The sequence below is a fragment of the Aethalodelphis obliquidens genome, unplaced genomic scaffold (genome assembly GCF_003676395.1).
Source record: "Aethalodelphis obliquidens isolate GAN/ISIS:26980383/991018 unplaced genomic scaffold, ASM367639v1 scaffold14, whole genome shotgun sequence".
Classification (NCBI taxonomy): domain Eukaryota; kingdom Metazoa; phylum Chordata; class Mammalia; order Artiodactyla; family Delphinidae; genus Aethalodelphis; species Aethalodelphis obliquidens.
In genome coordinates, this window is record NW_020837958.1 from 24,911,469 (window position 1) to 24,934,523 (window position 23,055).

General features: G+C 40.3%; 1 protein-coding gene and 1 pseudogene across 3 annotated transcripts in view; one reads left to right on the top strand and one right to left on the bottom strand.

Moving 5' to 3' along the window:
* Window positions 1–23,055, bottom strand: part of NELL1 (neural EGFL like 1) — an 867,563-nt gene that overhangs the window by 322,239 nt on the left and 522,269 nt on the right. For all 3 annotated transcript variants that reach the window (XM_027115178.1, XM_027115177.1, XM_027115176.1), the window contains one exon: window positions 14,900–15,022. In XM_027115178.1, the coding sequence (XP_026970979.1) occupies window positions 14,900–15,022 (123 nt within the window). The remainder of the gene's footprint in view (window positions 1–14,899; window positions 15,023–23,055) is intronic.
* On the top strand, window positions 6,931–7,236 carry LOC113624908 (vacuolar ATPase assembly integral membrane protein VMA21-like; annotated as a pseudogene).

Consider the following 23,055-nt stretch of genomic DNA (forward strand, 5'->3'; position numbering starts at 1 on the left):
TCTGATAGGTCAGTTCTGTCTACTATGATGGATGTTAAAAAACTATACGAGCCTGAAGAATTCTCAACCAAATTCAGTCTTGCCTCTCGCTTGATTAGTTGAATTTCAAAATGATTCCATCCACAGCAGCTTGAGGGGATGAAGAATGTGCCTTCATAAATTACTCTGTTGTTCACTCAACTCCTAAGACTGTGAGCTGTCAGCCACCCCCAACCCCTGGACACCGCACCCCCCCCAGACTGTAAGCTCCTCAGGGGCAAGAACAACATGTTCGCCAGGTCACGTGCATTTTCTGAGGTGCTCGGCAGCGCTCTGTACCCTGTGGAGTACTCAGTACCTTTTGTTTGATGTTGCTGACAAGACCTAAAAATAATCCCTTAAAAAACCTACCATTAAAATGTAGCAAAACTGGAAAAAATAACAACAACAAAGAGCTAGCTGTTATTATTGTCAAAGGGGTGGGCTTCTAGGTAAATGGCCATACTTTTCTTTAGAGTATTATATTTCTATGGCTTCGACATTCATTGTGTAAAAAGAAAGCATACTTTATATTTAATGGAATAAGCTGAATATGGTGGACCCAACCACCAAACTACTCTGATGAGAAAAGACACATCCAAATAGAGATCAAATGTAGAATATTTGTACTGTGAGCAAGATCCTTATTTACTGACTTTCTTAATTTTCGCAGTAAAGCGAAAAACCCTTTTCACACGCGACATAGGAAAAAGTAAATTTTACTTTTTACTGTTAGTAAATTCTAAAGGAAAGGAAACTCGTATTTACTGGGTTCCTACTATGTGCCAAACGGTCAACATAGGTTATTTCACTTAATCCTGACAACTAGTTTACTAGTTTATTTACTAGTTTATTTTCCTCAACAAATATTTATTAAATAACCCTTATGTGTTACGCTTTATGGACACAAAGATGACAAGGACATGCTGTCTGCCTTCCCAGGACAGTGAGGGAGATAGATTAAGCAAATTAGCACTTGCACTATGGTGTGATAAATGCCAAGACAGAGAATGATATGCAGGAACACGGAGGAGGGGTGAAGGCAAATGGCTTGAAAGAGGTAGAACGTGAACTGCATTTTGAAGGACAAGCTCCCACCAAATAAAAACGAAGGCAAAGATTTTTCATTCAAAGTGAGGACGTAACAACTAAGAACATACGATGTACAGGCACTTTATTTAACCCTCAAGTCAGAGAAGTTTAAGTAACTTCTAAGGTCATGGAACTGCTAAGTGCTAGAAACCAGTTTTGAACCCAGCAGACTGGCCTCAACAATCCATGCACGTAACCGTTGAGCTATTCCACAGCAAGGAAGACTTGGAACACTGTAAGTAGTTTGACTGAAGTAGGACTGGTTTTGTTGGAGGGGAAGTGGCAGGAGATGAGACTAAAGAGGTAGCTGGCAACTAGATCAGAAAAGACCTGTGTCACAGGCTAAGAGGTGTGAATCCCATCCTTGAAGTCATGGGGACGCACGGGAAGATCTTCTGCATAGAGTTCACAGTGGAGAGAGATACACGATAGTACCCAATATATTCCAAGCATTACCCTAAGCACTTACACTCCACTTAGTCCTGAAAACAACCTATGGAGATATATACAATTATTATGCCCAATTATAAAAGCGGGGCACAGATTAGTTAGGTAACTAGCCCAAGATGTCACAGCTAGCTATAAGAGCCAGGCTTCTAAGCAAGCAGTCTAGCTCCAGAAGCCATGCCCTTCATCACTCTGTCATCCAGCTTGCAGGTAGGCCACAGAGAATCACTGGATCTGGACGTGCGCCGGGTGGATTAGAAAGCAGCCAGACTGGAAAAGACGGGTGGTAACATCCACGATGAAGTTACTGTCATTTCCTCCAAACTCATTAGGCGAGCAAGCAAACTGAGAGAAGTGAAGAGACTAGCCCCTACGTTCCACAGTGTGTGTGGGAGTGGAGGTCTGATGTCAAGAGTGTCAGATTCAAAGGCCCTTGTATTTACACTGTTGGAGGTTGCCCCTTGCTAATTCAATTTCAATAAAATTATTGCAAATTCCAAATTATCTGGGTCTAAAATAATGAGGTTTTATTCTCTGTAAATTCAGCATTCAAGTACGATCCCATTAAGTGGCACGGATAAGCGTGTCAGAAAATGATCCACAGATTGCCGCGTTTCCCTAGCCTCGAGAACGCATGGCTCTCCTCTGGCTCACGGCTGTTGCGAGAGACTGCAGAGCGAGTTACTATGTAAAGCTGGTGAGCATCGCCAGAGTAAGCAGGTCATTAGGAACTGCACATGTCTGCTCTCTTATGAATTGTTTTTAATATGAAACTGATCTTGAAATGCAACCCAAGTAAACGCTCTAGACTTGTTTTCTTTTCCCATCTACTCTCTCTTATCTTAGTATAATTTGAGCTTTGATGAATGCTACTCATTTCTATTCAATATGTGACTTTATGGGGAAATTCCATCCTGAGACAGGAAATGCTATACTGTAGAAGGAATTAGATATTCTCAGCCCCCAGTATATGGATTCCAGCCATCTGTCTGCTTAATAAACACTACGGTTTTGCATTCACCTGAAAGCCAGACCTGGGCTGCTCAATATAACAAAGAAAATGATGGAAAGCCCCATTTCTTACGTTCAGGGCACCATGCTGCCTCCCTAGCGATCTTCTCCATGTGATCAGGGGCACAGATTAAAGAGTGTGCCATATTCTTATTAACTGAAACCTATCGTAAATGTTTAGAGCTACCGGAGTAGTCAGCAGTCACAGCTATCTGCCGAGCACTTGAGATGTCTGGATCGAGGTGTCAAACCTATTTCTTCTTACCTTTGGTAAAGCAACTTCCAGAAAACTTAAATTAACCTGTGTGCTTTACATTATATCTCACCTGGGCATTGCTATTCTAGAGCCCTTACGTCTTCTACTAATGTCAAACCATATGCTTGTGTACGTGCATGCGTGTGTTTTACTTTGTTCTGTTAAACATAAAGCAAGTTCGCTTTTGAGAAATTTGTTACACCTTATTTTTCTTCTACTTAATGTAGTCTTTAGAGAGGTACTATAAATGAATATTCCAAAATTCAATACCCTTATCTGTGCAAAACAGAGTTTGCCATTTAGATGCCAAAGATCATGTCCTCGCTTTAAATAGTCTAGGAGGTCTGTGTCTTTATTCCCAACACAGACCTACTAGAGAATGGCCTTGAGGATATGGGGAGGGGGAAGGGTAAGCTGTGACAAAGTGAGAGAGTGGCATGGACATATATACACTACCAAACGTAAGGTAGATAGCTAGTGGGAAGCAGCTGCATAGCACAGGGAGATCAGCTTGGTGCTTTGTGACCACCTAGAGGGGTGGGATAGGGAGGGTGGGAGGGAGGGAGATGCAAGAGTAAAGAGACATGGGAACATATGTATATGTATAACTATTCACTTTGTCATAAAGCAGAAACTAACACATCATTATAAAGCAATTATACTCCAATAAAGATGTAAAAAAAAATAAAAATAAATAGTCTAGGAGGCTGAATTCAAACCATTTTCCAAGCTCATCTGGTCACATCTCCAAAACTAGGCTGTGTTTCAGAAGAATATCTAGAATTCCTCCCTCATCTACATAGTTACTTAATCCAGGCAAAATATCCATTTTATGAAATTTTAATATTCTACTTAAAAGAAAATCTATCTTAAATTAGTGCATTTTTCCTAACACAACTTAAAACTATAGTTAAACTACATTTGAATAAATACTTGAAATTCTGCCTTATCCCTGTCCAGTATCTGTTTCAGAATATCGCACATTACAAATAGTATCATCCCTAAATAAGTAAGGTGATACAAGAACACAGTGCAAGAGAACCAACACATGATTTCTCTGTTGTAAGTTTAAAAGTGGAAAATTCACTGATTTTGGAAGAAATGATCACAAAACTTAGGAAGAGAGTTATAGTAACAAGCAGGAATCAGTTACTTAAGTAACAGAATGATGAGAGGTCCAGGGCTCAGGTGGAGTTACTTTACTATGTCACTGGCAGTTCTGCTGAAGAGATATTTAATGATTCTGAGTTTTTTTGCACTACTTTCAAGTGACCCATAAAGTTTCTCAATTTTTCTTGTAACTGGCAGGATAAGAAGCTTAGATAAAAAGTGAGCTATCTTTAATTTGACAGAAGCCAGACAGAAGTGGTGATGACATGGTTGGAAAGAATGAGTGCATTCCACTGCAGACCTTTTTTTTTTTTTTTTTTTTTTTTATGCAGGCCCCTCCCTGTTTTGGCGCCTCTCATTGCGGAGCACAGGCTCCGGATGCGCAGGCTCAGCGGCCATGGCTCACGGGCCCAGCCACTCCGTGGCATGTGGGATCTTCCCGGACCGGGGCACGAACCCGTGTCCCCTGCATCGGCAGGCGGACTCTCAACCACTGCGCCACCAGGGAAGCCCTACTGCAGACCTTTTTAAACCCTGGATACTCCGTCTTTCTTATTGGAAAGCCTGCTCTTCACAGTGCATCAGCCAGAACCCATTTTAGAATTGCACACGGAGGTTTGTTTTCTACAAATAATAATGCAGCCACTTTTATTCACTTAGAATTGTATTCACAACAGCAATATAGCACAGACTGCTAGTGTTCACCCACAGCTGTGGCCTCACCCTCCTTCCCAAGCACACAGACATTCTGCTGTACTGTTAGGTGGGCCATGGACCTAATTCTGCTCAATGCCATGTGAGCCAAAGAGGTATGCATCCCATTCAGGCCTGGCCCTTCAAAACCTCCCGCGCATGACCTAATTCTCCTTCCCCGTCTGCTGATGGAGCGGTGAGGATTCTGAGAACCAAGAAGAGATCACAGTGACAAGATGTAAGGTGAGTGGGTCCCTGAGTTACTGTGTGGAGCACAGCCCTCTACACACACCACCAGCTCTTAGTGAGTGACAGGTAAGAACTTAGTGTTTTGGAACTACTGAAATTCTCAAGCTTGTCTGTGACAGAAGCTACCACTGTTTCCTAACCTTATACAAGCAGTTTCACACGTTAACCCTACTGCCTTCCAGTTTTCCCTAAAATTTAGAAGCTAAGGGTGAGAAGAAATTTGAAAATGTCATTATGTTTATTAGCAAGTGAGGACACTGGTTCATTATCACAGGACAAGGTGTAATCCAGATGCCCTGGAAAATAAACATCTATGTATAAATGAGAAGATTAGGCAAAAGCAACAGAAACAGACACCAAACTCAGTGTGGCTGAGTTGCAAGATGGCTGTATTTTAGGGACTAAAGCTTTGAGCAGTTTTCAGCAGAGCTGAGTTACTCTGCCAGGAACGTATCTAACTTTATTCTAGAAAACAAACAGAGTGGCATGCATGAGGCTGAAATGAAGAAACATATCCTTGTGTTGGGAATAGGAAGAGGCAGAAATGTGAAAGAAGGCAAGTGTAAACCACAACACGTTCTACTGGTCAGTACTAGTTTAGCATCCCACCAAAATCCTGTTGAGGAAGGATCGCAGTTAGCACTACTGCCAAACTCTGCTAACACTTGCACACTCTTTGTAAATGTTTTTAGACTTATCCTTTACCTTAATAAATATCGGAATCAAGAGAAGCCTCTAAGGGGACTTCCCTGGCGGTCCAGTGGTTAAGAATCCATGCTTCCAATGCAGGAGGCACAGGTTCGATCCCTGGTTGGGGAACTAAGATCCCATAAGCCATGAGGTGTGGCCGGAAAAAAAAAAAAGAAGCCTCTAAGGTAATATTAAGAAGTCTCTGGGCCAGGCAGACCCAGCAACGGAACGTGTTCTAGGCTCTTGACTACTTACTTAGCTTTCACAGTGTGATAGTCATTAAGAAGAACCATTAAAAAATGCCATCTGCGGCAACATGGATGGACCTAGAGATTGGCATACTGAGTGAAGTAAGTCAGACAGAGAAAGACAAGTATCAATATGATATCGCTTATATGTGGAATCTCAAAAAGGCTACAAATGAACTTATTTACAAAACAGAAACAGAGTCACAGATGTAGAAAACAAACTTACAGTTACCAGGGGGTAAGGTGGGGGGTGGGTGAGGGATAAATTGGGAGACTGGGATTGACAAATACACACTACTATATGTACAATAGGTAACTAATAAGGACCTACCGTATAGCGCAGGGAACTCTCCTCAATACTCTGTAACGGCCTACATGAGAAAAGAATCTAAAAAGAGTGGATATATGTATATGTATAGCTGATTCACTTTGCTGTACAGCAGGAACTAACACAACATTGTAAATCAACTATACTCCAATAAAATTTTTTAAATTTAATCAGGGACTTCCCTGGTAGCACAGTGGTTACAAATCTGCCTGCCAATGCAGAGGACACGGGTTCAAGCCCTGGTCCGGGAAGATCGCACATGCGGCGGACAACTAAGCCCGTGTGCCACAGCTACTGAGCCTGAGCGCTAGAGCCTGCGTGCCACAACTACTGAAGCCCGCGTGCCTAGAGCCTGTGCTCTGCAACAAGAGAAGCCACCACAATGAGAAGCCCGCGCACCGCAACGAAGAGTAGCCCCCCACTGGCCGCAAGTAGAGAAAGCCCACGCACAGCAACGAAGACCCAACGCAGCCAAAAATAAATAAATAAATAAACTAACTAATTAATTAATTAAAGAAACAAAATTAATCAGGAATTTAACATCGGATATAGATATTGGCTATTTCTCATAACTGCATGATTAAATCAGTAAGAAACTAGTATTATGAAATAATTGTCACCCTTTACAGACTAAAAAAATAAAGAACCAGATCTATTTATGCTAACCTTGCCTTAAAATATAACATCCAGCGGCGCAGTCAGCCGCGACCGGTCTCTTGCGGAGCCGACTGAGCGCGGCCCCTGAGCCCAGCCCGCCTCTGAGCGCCTGCTGTTAGCGTGTCGACACCATGGAGCGCTTTGATAAAGTGGTGCTGAATGCGCTGCAGCCATGAGACTTCAGAAATGAAAGTTCATTAGCATCTACTCTGGAGACGCTCCTGTTCTTCACAGCTTTAATAATCACTTTACCTATTGGGTTACATTTCACGACTAAATCTTACGCTTTTGAAGGCGCCTTTGGGATGTCCAACAGAGACAGCTATTTTTATGCTGCTATCGTTGCAGTGGTCGCCGTCCACGTGGTGCTGGCCCCCTTTGTTTATGTGGCCTGGAATAAAGGCTCACGGCAGTGGTGTGAAGGCAAACAGGATTAAAGTGAACATCACCTTTTGATAGCATTAAATTGATTTTTTTTTAAGTGGTAAATGCGTCTGGGATATTGATGATTTTAATAAAGTTGAAAGAACATGTTAAAATCAATCTTATGGAATCACGTTTGACTAGTGTAAATTCTGACCCTTCTGAAACAATGGTTTGTATCATCAGCTTTAATTGTATGAGCCTCTCATTTGCAAATGAGAATTTGGAAAAGTTAAATTGGTTGCAAATAAATATGTGAAATTAGTTACACATTATTCTGGGAAGAATTTGATCACCTTACAACAAAAAAAATATTTTATAGCATTTTGTCTTTTGGTTGGCTTTGAGTTTTACTCCTCTGGATATATTCAGATGTACATAGTGGAGCAAATCTAAACTTTATTTTTTGCTGGAACACTTTCCCTAACTATCATGAAAACACCAGGTCATTGGATTTTGGGTTGTAAATGCCTACTGGAAATTGCTTAAATTGTGGACACTGGAATTAATCTGAATGTCACTGAGAAATTTTGCATCAAGTGTAATCCCTCGTCAGTAGAAATCTTTCATTACATTATTTCATGGGGAAACTAGGCTGAATCACACCCATTCATGTAAAAGGACTGGGCTTATTGAAGAATGCAGACAGCAAAGCAAAGAGCTACCTGCCTGGGCACCCAGCCTACTCCCTAAAGGCCCCTTGCAGGCCAGCCTCCTGCTTTCAGACAAACTCTGTAATGACCTGCTTTGCTCTGTCATTCAACAATGAACTTATGCTTTAATTACAAGGTTGTGTAAACTCCCTTTAAATTTGTTTTTCCTACTTTTTAATAACGTATATGAAGGAATTTACATTTAAATGTGTTAATTTTTGCATACTTAGGGAGTGTAAACAATCCTGAAAATAGATTATTTTTATCGTCTAGGAAGTATTCTTGGAATTTCTAGTCTAATCTTTTAAATCAGTGCCGTTATATCCCAGATACACAGATAGATAATGTATCTAAGTTAGATAGTCCTTGAGGTCCTTTCTGCTAGAAAAAGACCCTGTGGTTTTACTTTAGTATCCTTGGTCTGTGTTCTTTCTAGCCACTTGGTACTACTTGTGTGCAATCTAAAAACACACGTGAAAAAAATGCATATTAAAACAGGAAGAAAATTTAAATTCCCAGTAATGTTGCCACCTGGAGATAACCACTATTTTGGTTTACATCCTGTGTGCATTTCTTAATGCTAGTTTGATACACACTAAAAGTTTGGTTTCAGTTCAAATTCTGCCAATTTTACCTGGCGCCTATTTGCATTTTTTCAGATGAGTGATTATTGGCCGTTTTCTTAAAAAGCACATTCTACCTTTACTCTTTTAACTAGACATCTCATTGTACAAATTTCCCGTCATTGATAATCCCTACTACAAGGGCCCTTGCTGTGTTTGTCGTTACTGATTTTGTTTATTCACCCCTACTTTTGATGATGTGGAACTGGACTAAAGGAGTAGAGAGGTAGTTAGGCATAAAAGCAAAGAAGGCATCTGTGTTTATTTACTTGTTGAGAAAAGATAAAAGATTATTATAGGACTATTTTTTATTCTTGCTTATAGTTAAATATTATCTACAGTTTAAATGTCTTAAGTAGTTATTCTAAATGTAAAATGTTTTCTTAAAATGACTATAGTTTTGGTATAAAATTGTACAAATTTAATATAAAATTGTACAATGCTCCAGATTGAGTCTAGTGTACTGTATGGTAGAATTCTAGATGGTCCCCTCTTTAGATGTCTTGTTGTACTTAGAATTTGTCCAGATAATTTCTTTTTCTATAATGCCAAGGTTTTTCTTGTACTTTTGGGATCTTATGCTATTTGTAAGATATTAATGTCCAGTGCTGGATTATTTTGTTTGATTTCAGACATTTGCTGAGTAGATAATATGTGTGTTTTTCTGCAAGTATTTAAACTGGGGATTCATGTTAAAGCAGATGTAATTTCCTCTTGGAAAAGGCACCCAGCATTTGAAAGTCAGAATCAGATGTTAAGGTTGATATTTGGGGTTATTACAATATAGACTTGTTTTCAAACAAGTTAATATTTTCTTAGGGTTTTAACTGTTAACTGACTAGTTTGCTGCTGTTGAAATAACATGGTATTTGACAAATAGATTTATTTTTCAAGATGTCTCAGTGATTTCCTCTTGTACATCCTTTCAGGATGTATAGAAAGGAAAGCTACAATTGAGCCCTTATATCAATGTTATAAGGTAGGAATATGTTCACTATTGTTTGAAAACTGATTGTAAGAATAACCTCAATTAGGGAGTGTAACTTGAAGCGTCAGTACAGGCTACTGATTTATCACGTGACCTTCTTAACCTCACCTACCATTTTGCCCCCCAGAATATAATCTTTTTTCTCACTGTGCTTAAAAATGAAAAGTCTGCTGTAGAATGCATCTGATGTCATTAGCTCTTCAAGTGGATACCATTTTACATGTGACAGCAGAATTCAGTTTTGAATTGCTGAAGGAATTTAAACACTCCATAAAAAATAAAAAGAAAACCAACCTGCGTTTCATGGGAATCTAACAGAAATATACTGTAAGATTATTTTCATCATAAAGATCTCATCAGCTTTGCCCAAAAAGAAAAAGAAAAAAAAAAAATGACATCCAACCAGGTACTTTCGTTTTTCAGTTCTAAAAAAGGTAAATACCCTTTGCATATATTCTGAACTGAGATGGGTATGTTAAGTATAGCTCACGTCATTCTATAAAAGTAGCAGTTGTTAAGCACTTTAAATATCTTGCAAATAATTGCTTCCCCAAACAGATCATAATCCAGCAGAGAGCCTAGAGACTGACTGTGACGTCTTTCAATAACATTGCCTAAAGAAAGCCTCCTGGTCCATTGAGAATTGTTAGTTAGGAAAGAAAGCCAGTCTTATCTTGATTTTTCACCAGAAAGTCAATGTTCAGTAGCCTGTTTTAAAATAAAATTGACTGATATATATATATGGCTCTGCTAATCTCATGCATCATTTTGGATGTGACAATTACAGATAACAAACATCTATGTGACTCACCAAAGTGCAACCTCAAAATGCAGTTTTTAAAGAATCAGCAGTTGTCTAAGTGCCAGATTTCTACTCCCTCTGAGATACAAGCTGGTTTAACATGCTTCCCTTAAGCCCCTAAGGATGCAGTTACGTCTACTGGGCTGCAAACTTTAAAAGGTAAGCAGTGACTTTGGTAAGTGATGGAGAGTACTTAAAGTGCATCCAAGAGACTCCTTTTTTGCCTAGGAAAAATGCACTTGTAGGAAAAGAATATGAAAAGACTACATCAAGGTCTGCCTTGTTAAGTCAAAATAACACAACCAATTTATTGCACCTAGCACCACACAAGTTCCCTTCTTGTGACTGTTTTCTTAATGCACTATTGCTGGTTTCAAGACTGCAATACAGCTTCTGTGTCTGTCTGCCTTTCTTTACCAAGCTGATGAACATAATGTCTCTTGAAAGCTTAGACTAGACAATCAGTTTCATTTTCAAGTTTCAGTCACATTTTTCAAAGGAAGCATTATTGAAAGTGTAAGCATAATAATAGTCTCTGGGCCTAGAGACTTCCTTCTCTTAGAATTAAATCAGTAAAGTGTCCTTCCTGCCCCCGCCCTTAAGGACTATAACATATACATTCAGATCTAAATTCAGTACCAGTGCTTGTTGGTAAGCATGTGCATGACAGTGAGTTTACAAATAAGTTTGACGTTATTTTAGTTCTGCTCAACACTGCAGTATTGACACTCCAGTACTCCTGTAAACATTACTACCAATATACTTTTATTAACAATAATATTAGTGCATCCAAAATAGGGGAGCCTTTCTGGGCGATGAGGAGAGTCTTGATCATGTATCTTTTCCAGCCCTCAGGAAGGAATGGTAGTGAAATGATTGCTTTAAGTTTCTCTGTTTCTGTACCCAAATAATAGCTTTTTCCTTTATAAAGAGGAGTGTCTATTTGGCAAGTCTGGTGAGGATTGGATCATCCGTGCCCGAGACCGTGGTTCCAGCACAATACAAGCCATCTCTTCTCTCAGACCTTCTGAATCAGTTCAAGCCGTCTGATACTCCTTGTCCAACTCCCTCTATAAATGATCCAGTTACTAGTGGAAAACTCAACTATAAAATGTATGCCTTGAAACAGACACATGTTTGGGTATTTGAGTCACAAGGCTGAGGCTGAAGCCAACTCATGTACTGCCTTCCCCTCGCCCTTCATCATTGTTCCACCAATCACACTATCTTCCACTTTTAGAGCATTTGATAGCTTAAAACACAACAATATATATATTCCTTTAATAATTCTTTGCAATAACCCTGCTGGATAAACACTGAAGGTAACATTAACCCAACCGTACTATGTAAAACTACAGAAGTGACAGCTCACCAGTAAGGAAATCAGGTCTAAACCCCAATTCTCCAATTCCTTTGTCCAGTCTTCACCTCTACTGCAATGCTTCCCCACATAACACTGATGAAACGCAGGATTCTCCTGATCTGATTAAGGTTAACACAATGGACCATGAGAATTACTTTAAGAAAATTATTTTCCCTGATTCATAACTTTCAAGGGAAGATGTATTTTCAGAGTCCATGGACACCAGGAATATTATTTGAACTCGTATTTTTCACAGTTGGGACTTCCAAATTCCACAAAGGTGAAGCCATCACCTATCACAGTGGCAAGAGAGGGCATGACAAACAAAACCCACTGACCTGGTGCAATCAATATCATTGTATGAGGTAATGGCATTTTGAAAAATAATGCATTAAAAACAATTCCCTGTGTTCTTCTTCAGATTTACAGCATTACCATGCAGGTATCAGCAGTGGCTTGATAACCTGTGGAACTATATTAATGTTTATATTTTTTTGTTTTGCCTTGGAAATATCTTCAAGTCTTCTTTTAAAAGTTGAGCACTAGTTTCTTTATTTGTCTCATGGAATTTTTTAAAAAAACACACAAATATTACATATATAAATCCCCACTGTAGGAGATGCAAACAATATTGAATTTATAGCAATAAGTGGATGTTCTTGTTCACACACCCATTGGTAATAAGGTGAACAATCTGCATGGTTCCCGTCTCCCTATATTTACATAAATATATGTAGAGAAATGCAAATCAAAGCAACAATGAGGTATCACCTCACACAGGTCAGAATGGCCATCATCAAAAAATCTACAAACAATAAATGCTGCAGAGGGTGTGGAGAAAAGGGAACGCTCTTGCACTGTTGGTGGGAATGTAAATTAATACAGCCACTATGGAGAACAGTATGGAGGTTCCTTAAAAAACTAAAAATAGAACTACCATATGACCCAGCAATCCCACTACTGGGCATATACCCTGAGAAAACCATAACTCAAAAAGAGACATGGACCACAATGTTCATTGCAGCTCTATTTACAATAGCCAGGACATGGAAACAACCTAAGTGTCCACTGACAGATGAATGGATAAAGAAGATGTGGCCCATATATACAATTACTCAGCCATAAAAAGAAATGAAATTGAGTTATTTGTAGTGAGGTGGATGGATCTAGAGTCTGTCATACAGAGTAAAGTAAGTCAGAAAGAGAAAAACAAACACCATATGCTAACACATATATGGACTCTAAAAAAAAAAAAAAAGTGGTTCTGATGAACCTAAGGGCAGGACAGGAATAAAGACGCAGTCATAGAGCATGGACTTAAGGACACAGGGAGGGGGAAGGGTAAGCTGGGAGGAAGTGAGAGAGTGGCACTGACATATATACACTACCAAATGTAAGATAGCTAGTGGGAAGCAGCTGCATAGCACAGGGAGATCAGCTTGGTGTTTTGTGACCACCTAGAGGGGTGGGATAGGGAGGATGGGAGGGAGGTGCAAGAGGGAGGGGATATGGGGAGGTATGTATACATATAGCTCATTCACTTTGTTATACAGCAGAAACTAACACAACAATGTAAAGCAATTATACTCCAATAAAGATGCTAAAAAATAGTAATAGTAAACTAGCCAGGTGATTATACTATATGTATACCATATGTATTGTCTTGCAACTTGGTTTTATTTACTTTTCTTTTTTTCTCAAAAATATGCCTTTCAGTGTGGGTGTGTATATGTGTGTGCACGTGTCTGTAGATACACTCAGAAGTTCAAACCACTGTATTGTATTCCATTAAATTATACTCCAAATAAATTAAATCATTCCATTACTGACATATACTTGGGCTGTTTCTGGTTTTTGGTAAATACAAATAATGTGGCAAAAACATCCCTGTATGTGCATTTTTCGCCCCTCAGGAGCATATGCTTAGAACACATTTCAAGAGGTAAAATCTATGGACTCAAGAGAATCCCTCTATGACCCTTCAGATTTACTTTAAAAGTAGATTGATTTTGTCAAGTTGCCATTAAGAAGTCTCACCAATTTAACTCTCAGTCATGCGTGAGGCTGTTTACCCCAACTTCCCCAACACAGAATAAAATCAATCTTCTAAGATTCTCCTCTTGGAAGTCATTGTTCATTATTTTTCACCATCAGCATGTCATCTCTTCAGAAGAATACTGATAATGCACTGTGTGTCCTTGGGTAAGTTACTTAACCTTTCTGTGTCTCAGCTTTGTGAACTCTAAAATGGGGATAATAATAATACCTAACTCAAAGGGTTATTTCCTGGGTTGTTTGTACACTTTGCCTCTTTTTCAATGTGACTGTGTCTCTTTCCTCTGGTTGATTCAGTTAGTTATTGTCTACAGTGTGCCAGCTACCATTCTAGTTGCTGGGGACAGAGTAGGGAGATGCAACCCAGTGGTCACTCTCACATAGCTTACATCCCCATGGGGAGGCAGACAATACAGAAACAAACACATAAATGCATAATGTTATGATAGGCTGTGTTAGTGAAGAAAAAATAAAGGAGGGTATGGGGCCGAAAAGTACTAGGGGTCTATTTCAGAAACAGTGGTCAAAGAAAGTCTCTGACGATGGGGGCAGACCTGAGCAGAGACCTGAAGGCAATGAGCATGGAGGCTCAGGGGAGCACAAGTGCAAAGCCCTGAGACAGGAATGTGGTTGGCCTGTGCGAGGAATAGCGCACTGGTACCAAGGGAGAATGGGGGAGAACACAGAGATGCAGCTGAGAGGAGCCAGGGACCAGATTCTGAATGTTCTCGTTAGCCAGAAGGACGAATGGGAATTTTATTCTAAATGCAGACAGAAGCCAGGGCACTGGCCTCTGAACTGCTCCAAACACAGAGAGCGGCTGAAGCTTTAAGCTTCCTACGCTGAACAGATACCTAGAGTGTGGCCATGAGCAGTGCCCACATGCCCTCTGAGCGGAGCTCTCAGCAACCAGTGCATCCTTCACAAACACAAGCCAACAGGCAAAGCTGAAGAGAGCCATCAAGATACGGAACCACGCCCCCGAACCACACCCATACCTTCTTCCTTCAGCCCAAAAGGTAGACTCAGAGCACCTTCTTCTCTGATGCACAGTGCCCTTGCCAACTGGCAGTCCAGGGACAGGAACCCTGGCCACGCTCAGCCACCAGAACGGCACAACGGATCTGCCACAGGAGCGCCAAGAGCTCGGGCAGGGCTGCAGCTCAGGGCTTGCCCCTACACGGCCAGCCTACCTCTACAGATGGTCCCGTTGCCCACGTAGCCCGGTTTGCAGGTGCAGCTGTATCCCTGGACGGTGTTGGTGCAGATGGCATTCTCATCACAGTTGTGCTGCCCGCTGCCACATTCGTCGTGCTCTGTTTGCAGGGTGAGAAAGAGAGACACTTTTTCATAAGGTGGAATCACTGGTGTTGGAAAAGTTAGCTGGAACTCACCAAGTAAGAACGACAGTGACTACCATGCATTGGGACCTTACTCTATGCCTGGCAGTTTCCATGCCTGATGTGGTTGAAATCTCAACAACTCTAAAAGATGGATGTTATTATCCTCACTTGGCAGGTAAACAGACTGAGTGTCAGAGAAGTCAAGCGACTTATGCAAGTGACAATGATTGCGAAGTGCTTCTCTAAGGTCACTGCTGCTTCCATGTCTGCAAAGGTTTCTGCAGAGGTTCCAAGGCAGTGGTTCTCAATAGGGGCAGGGGCACGGTGTGTGCAATGCTGCATCTCCTCCTCCTAGGAAACATGTGACAGCGTCTGAGGATGTTTTGGGGTGTCATGCTTTGAGAAAAGAGATGCTACTGGAATCTAGTGGTGGAGGGCAGGGATGCTGCTACGCCTCTTACAATGCACAGGACAGCCCACGACAACGAAGAATTAACCAGTCTGATATGTCAACAGCCCCAAGGTTGGGAATTGGGTACGGAGGCTCTGATTGCCTGGGTCCAGCTCGTGAGGTAAACCACCTGTCACACCCTATCAGTGTTCTTCTCCAACAGAACAAAGAGGGTAAAACTAAAGAGGAAGGCCCAGCTAATACAGCCCGGCAGAGGAGCATCAACCCACAAGTATTTTCACAAGGTTCAGAATTTAACCACTGGGCTGCTGCCTAACGTGTAGTAATATGGTTATATATATTCAAAGAGCCATGGCATCCTTAATCCACAAGACAGAGGGGAAAATACATCTAACACTATGCAATGGACTGAAAGATTCCAAGTTAGAAATCAAGATTTCACAGATAACTAGACTCTCCCCTCATCATCAGGACATTTTAATACTCAACTAAACGACTCCTCTGTAAATAAATAATGTGAGAAAGTTTATGCCCTTTATTCCCTTTAACATCTGCTAGTATAACTTCTTAGAAATCTTAAGAAGAAAAATCAAGTAGGGTTATTTAAGTCAGAACAGGTTATAAAACAAGAGTTGCAATTCCAGCTATAAATCTCAAAGAAATCAACACTAATTGAACAAAACTAAAAATTCAATATAGTTTGTTAAGCAAACTGCTAGATCAATGTACCAATAAACTGAAATATCATCTATCTTCATTAATTTTTAAAAATAAATTTATTTATTTATTTTATTTTTGGCTGCACTGGGTCTTCGTTGCTGCGCGTGGGTTTTCTCTAGTTGTGGCGAGCGGGGGCTACTCTTCGTTGCGGTGCACGGGCTTCTCATTGTGGTGGCTTCTCTTGTTGCGGAGCACAGGCTCTAGGCACGCAGGCTTCAGTAGTTGGGGCTTGCGGGCTCTAGAGGGCAGGCTCAGTAGTTGTGGCACACGGGCTTAGCTGCTCTGCAGCATGTGGGATCTTCCCGGACCAGCTCGAACCCGTGTCCCCTGCATTGGCAGGCAGATTCTTAACCACTGAGCCACCAGGGAAGTCCCTTCATTAATTTTTATTTTAAATTTCCTAACAGGGACCAGTAATGAGAAGGGTTGAATTCTACAAAGTAGAGCTGTTTCAGTCACCCACATGCAATAATGTCAAGTATACAAATGCACATGGCTCTTAATTTAACACCTTGGGTTTTTCAAAGAAAATGTTTCTTTAGGCCTTAAAACCAACACAAACTCTAAGAAATGCGAACAGGTTAGCAAGCAGTGTGAAGGGAGAAGATTCATGAAGACACACTTCTAGTCTGTGCTCAGATCATCATCTCCAGGACAGTCCAGAAATAGTATAATCTTATGAATGTCCAATCACATTTACAGACCTAGCAAGGACCTAATATGTACAGGTGCAATACCAGATGATATTAGGGACACAGAGAAGTCTAAGAATATAGGTTTAGACCCCAAGAGTTTTCAATCTCCTTATTTAAATCCATTTAAGTAGTAATTATTAGAGTCTGTATTGGGAATACAAATGAGTAGATATGGTCTCTGCTCATATGAACATTTTAATAGAGGCCACCAGACAGCAATATGTAACCAACCAGAACACATGGGAGAAGTGATAAGAGTTATAATAAACAGAACATATTTTAGAGTGAAAGGGGGCTCTGCTAATAATTACACTGGAATAACAGGCATAACTCAGAATGACCTAGGCAAACTGGCATGTGTGCTCATACTTGATAAGAGAAATAAAGATTAACTGGAATAAAAGTTCATTGGAGGGAAGAAATGACTTCTAATAGGGAGAAAAGTCTTCTTGAAAGACATAGTATCTGAACTAGTCTTTTAAAAATGGTCATGGTTTTCTCAGCCAGAAATGCCCATGAAGGGCACTCCAGGCAACAGAACAGTATGGAGAAAGGTGTGGTTCTATGCAACATTCCAGAACTCCGGTCCATCGTTGCCCATGTGGTGTCCCCCACCTCACCGCCCCTGCCACCAGCTTTATAAAGTTATAACTGACAAAGTTGAAAGATACTTAAAATGTACAAAGTGATAATTTGATATACATATACATCCTGAAAGGATTCCCCCATCAGGTTAATTAACACATCTATCCTACCTTGTATTATCTCCCAATATTCTTGATGCAAAGTCCCTTCTCTAATGAGGTGGTCCCATCACTGTCTTGCAAGTGCACGAGCTGACTCCTACCTCTCTAGTTTGTCATGATGATTCCCTGACTCAAAATACTCTCCCAGTATAGTTGAATATCTGTGCCCCTGCCTGGCTTCAAAGACCACTTCATATGAACACTTTTCGCCGTGCAGGCGTCCACTCCTGCTCTCTGTTAACACATGAACTTTAACCCTCTTGGAACTTTTAATAAATTTAAAATTTTATCTCTTTGGAGGCAATCAAATCACAATATATGGTGATGAGGTTTGCGAATTTTATCATGAATGCCTTATTAAGTAGTGAACTTTGAGGAAAGGAATTGTAGTCCATTTTCTACAACCCTGACTTTACTTTCTCGACTTCACATAGTAGTATTCAGCCTCGAGTGCCAAGCATGGGGATAAATATTGTACATATATGATGCCATTTAATTCTCCCAAGTCACGTGAAATATGTCTGCTCATTTTACAATGAAGGAAGTGAGACAAAACCACATTATTAAATTTAAATATTAAATTATTAAATAACTTAACATCACGAAACTAATAAGTGGAGGAGTTTGGACTTGTAACTCCAGACACAGAATGATCACATCACTGAGTACTTGCAAGTAACCTGGACGTGGCTGGAGCTAAACCAAGTCACACAGACGTGACCCCCTACAGCCAAGAATAAAGGCTGTCTTTTTCTACACTGGTCCCAAATACCCACTGAAGATCCAGCCTATCCCCAAACGACAAAGGTTCCCAAAACAACCGAGTTTTCAAAGTAACCAGTACCCTCAAAACTATGTCTGACAGAGATGGCCATAGAAGAAACGGTCTCCTTCTGAAAATCTCAAATCCCCTTCCAGCTGCTGGAGATGCTTCAGGTGTGAGAAAAGCTCTTGTGAGAGGTAGAAGGACATAGAGGCAAGAGACTCTAGAACCACACAGCCCGGGTTAGATGATCCTGGCCGTGCCACTCACCAGCTACGTGCACTTGAGTGACTCAGACAATCTGTGTCTTCTTAGTTTCCACATGTAAAATGTGGCTAATAATACAACCTATGGGGGGGGGGATGAATTGGGAGATTGGAATTGACATATATACACTACTGATACTATGTATAAAATAGATAACTAATGAGAACCTACAGTATAGCACAGGGAACTCTAGACTCAGTGCTCTGTGCTGACCTAAATGGGAAGGAAATCCAGAGAAGAGGGGATATATGTATACATACAGCTGATTCACTTTGCTGTATAGTAGAAACTAACACCACATTGTAAAGCAACTATATGCCAATAAATATTTTTTTAATGGTTAAAATGGTAAAAAAAAAATAATAATAATAATACAACCTATCTCCTGGGGTTTTTATGAGGACTCAATTAGCTAATATAGATACAATACTTATTACAGCTAATTGCAACTAGTAAGTGCTCCGTAAGTGTAAGCTATTTTATTATCATCGTTCTTATTACTACTACTCTTCCCACTACTACTACAATTATGTGTGAGCAGACTCAATTGTTGAATGGTGGTTAAAACTGGTTAAGAAAACTTTCTTTTTCCTTTACAGGCTGGTAGTTCAGGCAGAAAGGCTGTGAACAGACAGGCCTTTGAAGACACAAATTAGAATACCTCTTTAAAGATTCAAAGAAATATTTGCTTAGATTCAATTATGGTCCCTGGGAAACAAGACTATAGATTGGGAAGGTAAAGGATTTATGTTTAGGATTGCTGATATATAACCAGAGTTTGATTATGGTAAATTTGGAGTATTAAACCTCTCAGGACAAAGAAATAACAATTTTGGCAGCAAGCTCTCTACTAATGATAATTATTGTTATGCTGGCTAATATTTATTGGTACTCATTAAGCACTGTCATTATCACACGGTTCCTTTCTCCTTCTTCTTTTCCCTGCTATGGGATGGCTCACAAGGGCTCTAATCCACCTCTGTAACATTGTAATCAATAGCCATTATCAATTAACACACTGTTTTCCTTAGAGAACTAAGCAGGATCCAAACAAGCTACTGTAACAGTCACTCCAGCTGTGGCTGCAAACGTCCACATCTGGGGTCTGGCTGGCTACAGTTTCGCTTTGTTCCAAATAATCTAGTTTGAATTTTACAAAAAATTGTTACAGTAACCTCACTGGGACAAGCCAAGCAGGTTTTATTAGTCATATTTATAGACGAAATTGTAGTTTGGAGCATGTAAGAGGCTTTTCCTGTAAGTACATAGATAGTAAGGTGTACGTCTATAACTCGAACTCCCATCTCCTCATTTCTTCTCCTGCACTTGTTCTAAACTCCCACTTTATTATGTGATTCAAAGGAGTATCTATAATGTTGGCCACAATGTAGGTAATTTCTTTTACCTTTAAAAAAATAATTACAGATTTACAGGAAGCTGTAGAAGTAGTACAAAATGTCCCTTAACTCCTTCACCCAGTTTCTCTCCACAGTGCGATCCTATATAGCGGTAGTGCCATATCCAAACCAGAAAACTGACAGTTGTGTGTCACTGTTAAGCAGTGTACCGACCTAATTCAGTTCACACCATGTTTTCAAACTGCGTTCATGTTGTGTGTACGTACATATGGCTGTAGTTCTAAGTAATATTAACTTATGTATAAATTTGTGTAACCACCACCACATTCATGTTATGACTTTGTGTTTGCACCTAGTCCACACTCCCCCCATCACCCCCAATCCCTGTCCCCTGTCAGCTACTAATCTGTTTTCCACTTCTATAGTTGTCATTTAGAGACTGTTATACAAGCGGAATTACACAGTAAGTAATCTTTGAGATTGACTTTTTTTCAATAAGCTCAATGCCCCTGAGTCACATCCAGACTGTTGTAGTTTCAATAGTTCATCCCTCTTTCCTGCTGTGTAGTATTCCATTGTGAAAATATATCACAGTTTATTCAACCATTTACACATTGAAGGGCATGCGGACTGTTTCCTGTATTTTACTACTCTGAACAAAGTTGCTATGAACATCTGTGCACAGGCTTTTGTGTGAACATATATTTTCATTACCCTGGGTTAAATGTCCAAAAGTGTGATTATAGGGGCATCCGATAAGTGCTTGTTTTGTTTTGTAAGAAACTGCCACATGATTTTCCAGAATGGTTGCACCATTTTACATTCCCACTAGCAATGCACGAGTGATCAAGTTTCTCTACATCATTGTCAGCATTTGGTATTTTCACTTTTTAAATTTTAGTCTTTCGTGTGTGTATTATGATACTGCATTGAGCTCTTAATTTGCATTTTGCTAGTAGCTAATGATGTTGAATGTCTTTCCACATGCTCATTTGCCATCTATTTTTCTCTGGTGAAATGTCTTTTGCTCATTTTACAATTGGATGTTTTTTTTACTGTTGAGTTTTGAGAACTCTTCATATACTCTAGATATAAGGCCTTTGTTGGATATGTGATTTGCAAATATTTCCTCACAGTCTCCAGCTTGTATTTTCATCCTCTTAGCAGCCTTTCACAATGCAAAATGTATTACTTTTGATGAGATTCAATTTACCTATTTTTCATTTTATGGATAGTGCATTTAATGTCACATATAAGAACTCTTTCTCTAACCCTAGGCCTTAAAGATTTTCTCATATTTTTCCTAACACTTGTGTAGTTTTACCTCTTAGATAAGTTCATGACCCATTTTGACTTAACTTTTGTATATGGTAAGAAGTTTAGGTTTTCGCCTGTGCATGTCATTTGTTGAAAAGGCTACTTTTCCTCCACTGAATTGCTTTTGTACTTTTGTCAAAAACCAATTGGGAGCTTCCACAGGGAGAGACCAGCTGAGGGAGCACCGCTGTTGCTCAGACGATGATGTCTGCTTAGCACAGAGGAGAGTCTGGAACCGAGAGCATTGGTAGAGAGGTTAACACCAGACACCTCTGTGAGACCCGGCGGGCAGCCCTGGGATCAGTAACCAGGAGTCGCAGCTCCTGGAAGGCTGCCTGGATCTGGCGAGTGGAGGCCTAGGAGCAAAGCTGCAGCAATAGTTCCAGTGACAGCAGCGAAAGTCAGCACAGCTCCCTGTTGCTTGGTTCCCCCCTGAGGACAAGTTTATAACCATCAGGATATTCCTGAAATAATATAACAAATATGATACCAAGACAAGAATAACAATAACTGTTGTAATCAAAAGTAAACACAGTGGGCGACCTTCAAGACGGCTGAGAAATAAGACATGGAGATCTCCGTCTTCCCCACAAATACATCAAAGATATGTCTACATGTGGAACAACTACTACAGAACACCTACTGAACACTGGCAGAAGACCTCAGACTTCCCCAAAGGCAAGAAACTCCCTACGTACCTGGCTGCATGGCTGACAGGGTCTTAGTGCTCTGGTCTAGTGTCAGGCCTAGAGTTCGGAGAGCTGAGTTCAGGACATTGGACCACCAGAGACCTCCCGGCCCCACATAATATCTATTGGCGACAGCTCTCCCAGAGATCTCCGTCTCAATGCTAAGACCCAGCTCCACTAAACGACCAGCAAGCTCCAGTGCTGGACACTCCATGCCAAACAACTAGCAAGATGGAACACAACCCCACCCATTAGCAGAGAGGCTGCCTAAAATCATACTAAGTTCACAGACACCCCAAGACACACCACTGGATGCAGCCCTGCCCACCAGAAAGACAAGATCCATCCTCATCCACCAGAACACAGGCACCAATCCCCTCCACCAAGAAGCCTACACAACCCACTGAACCAACCTCACCCACTGGGGCAGACACCAAAAACAACAGGAACTATGAACCTGCAGACTGCAAAAAGGAGACCCCAAACACAGTAAGTTAAGCAACATGAGAAGACAGAGAAATATGCAGCAGGTGAAGGAGCAAGGTAAATGCATCTTGTTTAATGTGTCATTTAAAGCTTGTGCTTCCTTATTTATTTGTATTTTGGTTGATCTGTCCATTGGTAAAGTGGGCTGTTAAAGTCCCCTACTATTATTGTGTTACCCTTTTAATCCAGATTTAATTAAATCTGGATTAAATCCAGAAAGCTGGAGTAGCAATTATCAAATCAGACAAAATAGACTTTAAAATAAAGACTATTACAAGAGACAAAGAAGGACTCTACATAATGATCAAGGGATCAATCTAAGAAGAAGATATAACAATTGTAAATATTTATGCACCCAACATAGGAGCACATCAATACATAAGGCAAATGCTAACAGCCATAAAAGGGGTAATATAAAGCTTTTAAATGTGCTACCAGAACACTACTAGAGATAATCAATGAATTTGCTAAAGTAGCAGGATACAAAACTAATGCACAGAAATCTCTTGTGTTCCTATATACTAATGATGAAAAATCGGAAAGAGAAATTAAG